Source organism: Rhincodon typus, unplaced genomic scaffold (assembly GCF_021869965.1).
Source record: "Rhincodon typus isolate 14 unplaced genomic scaffold, sRhiTyp1.1 hic_rhity00003486, whole genome shotgun sequence".
NCBI lineage: Eukaryota > Metazoa > Chordata > Chondrichthyes > Orectolobiformes > Rhincodontidae > Rhincodon > Rhincodon typus.
The window spans coordinates 16,399-17,097 of record NW_025969124.1 but is presented as its reverse complement, the minus strand read 5'-3'; the positions used below and the strand labels follow the sequence as shown (position 1 = coordinate 17,097).

Here is a 699-nt window from a genome sequence, read left to right as displayed (position 1 = left end):
TGAAATTATAAGTCCTGACGGTAGATATTAGGCTAACTCAGCTATCATTCTTTGGTTTACACTCCCCCTTTTGTTTCATGCAGGGATGGAGATGTGCATTGCTGATACTTGTCTGTAGTTGCCCTTTGGGAAGGTATTGGTGGTATACACTCCCAATAGGAGCACACTCTCTGTGGAGTGAGGGAGGGCAGTCTGCTGCTCTAGGCACAAACTGTCAATCACTCACCGTCAAACGGCCCGCCCACCATTCGGGGAACTCCGATTGGATGAGATCCCTGACCTCTGATTGGTGAGACTGCATTGAATGGACGGCTCATGATTGATTGACAACCCAAAAGCTGGACAGTGATTGGTCGTGGTCTGGGCGGCCTGCGATTGTGGATTCGAAGACGGTGTGTGATTGGTCCCAATGACGGAAGTCTCGGCACGGTGGGCCCAGACGCGGCCTGTGATTGGTCAAATTGCAGGCCGGCTGTGACTGCTCGGAAGTTGGGCGGCCTGTGATTGGTCAGACTTGAGGGGGCGTACGGGGTTCTGTGATTGGCAGGTGTGAAGGCGCCTGCTGATTGGTTGAGCGATGATGGCGGTTGATGTCGGTGTCCGTCTTCGGGCCGTGAGTGAAAAGATCAGGAGCGCGGCGTCGCGGAGAATAGCGGTGAGGGAGACCAAAAAAAAACAAATATATACTAAACATTTATA

General features: G+C 52.2%; 1 protein-coding gene across 1 annotated transcript in view; it reads left to right on the top strand.

Annotated features, from left to right (window-relative positions):
- Positions 1 to 565: 565 nt before the first annotated feature.
- LOC109923689 (pyridoxal phosphate binding protein) overlaps positions 566 to 699 on the top strand; it is a 15,227-nt gene continuing 15,093 nt past the window's right edge. The window contains exon 1 of the mRNA XM_048593680.1: positions 566 to 655. Within this exon, the coding sequence (XP_048449637.1) occupies positions 578 to 655 (78 nt within the window). The 5' untranslated portion in view covers positions 566 to 577. The remainder of the gene's footprint in view (positions 656 to 699) is intronic.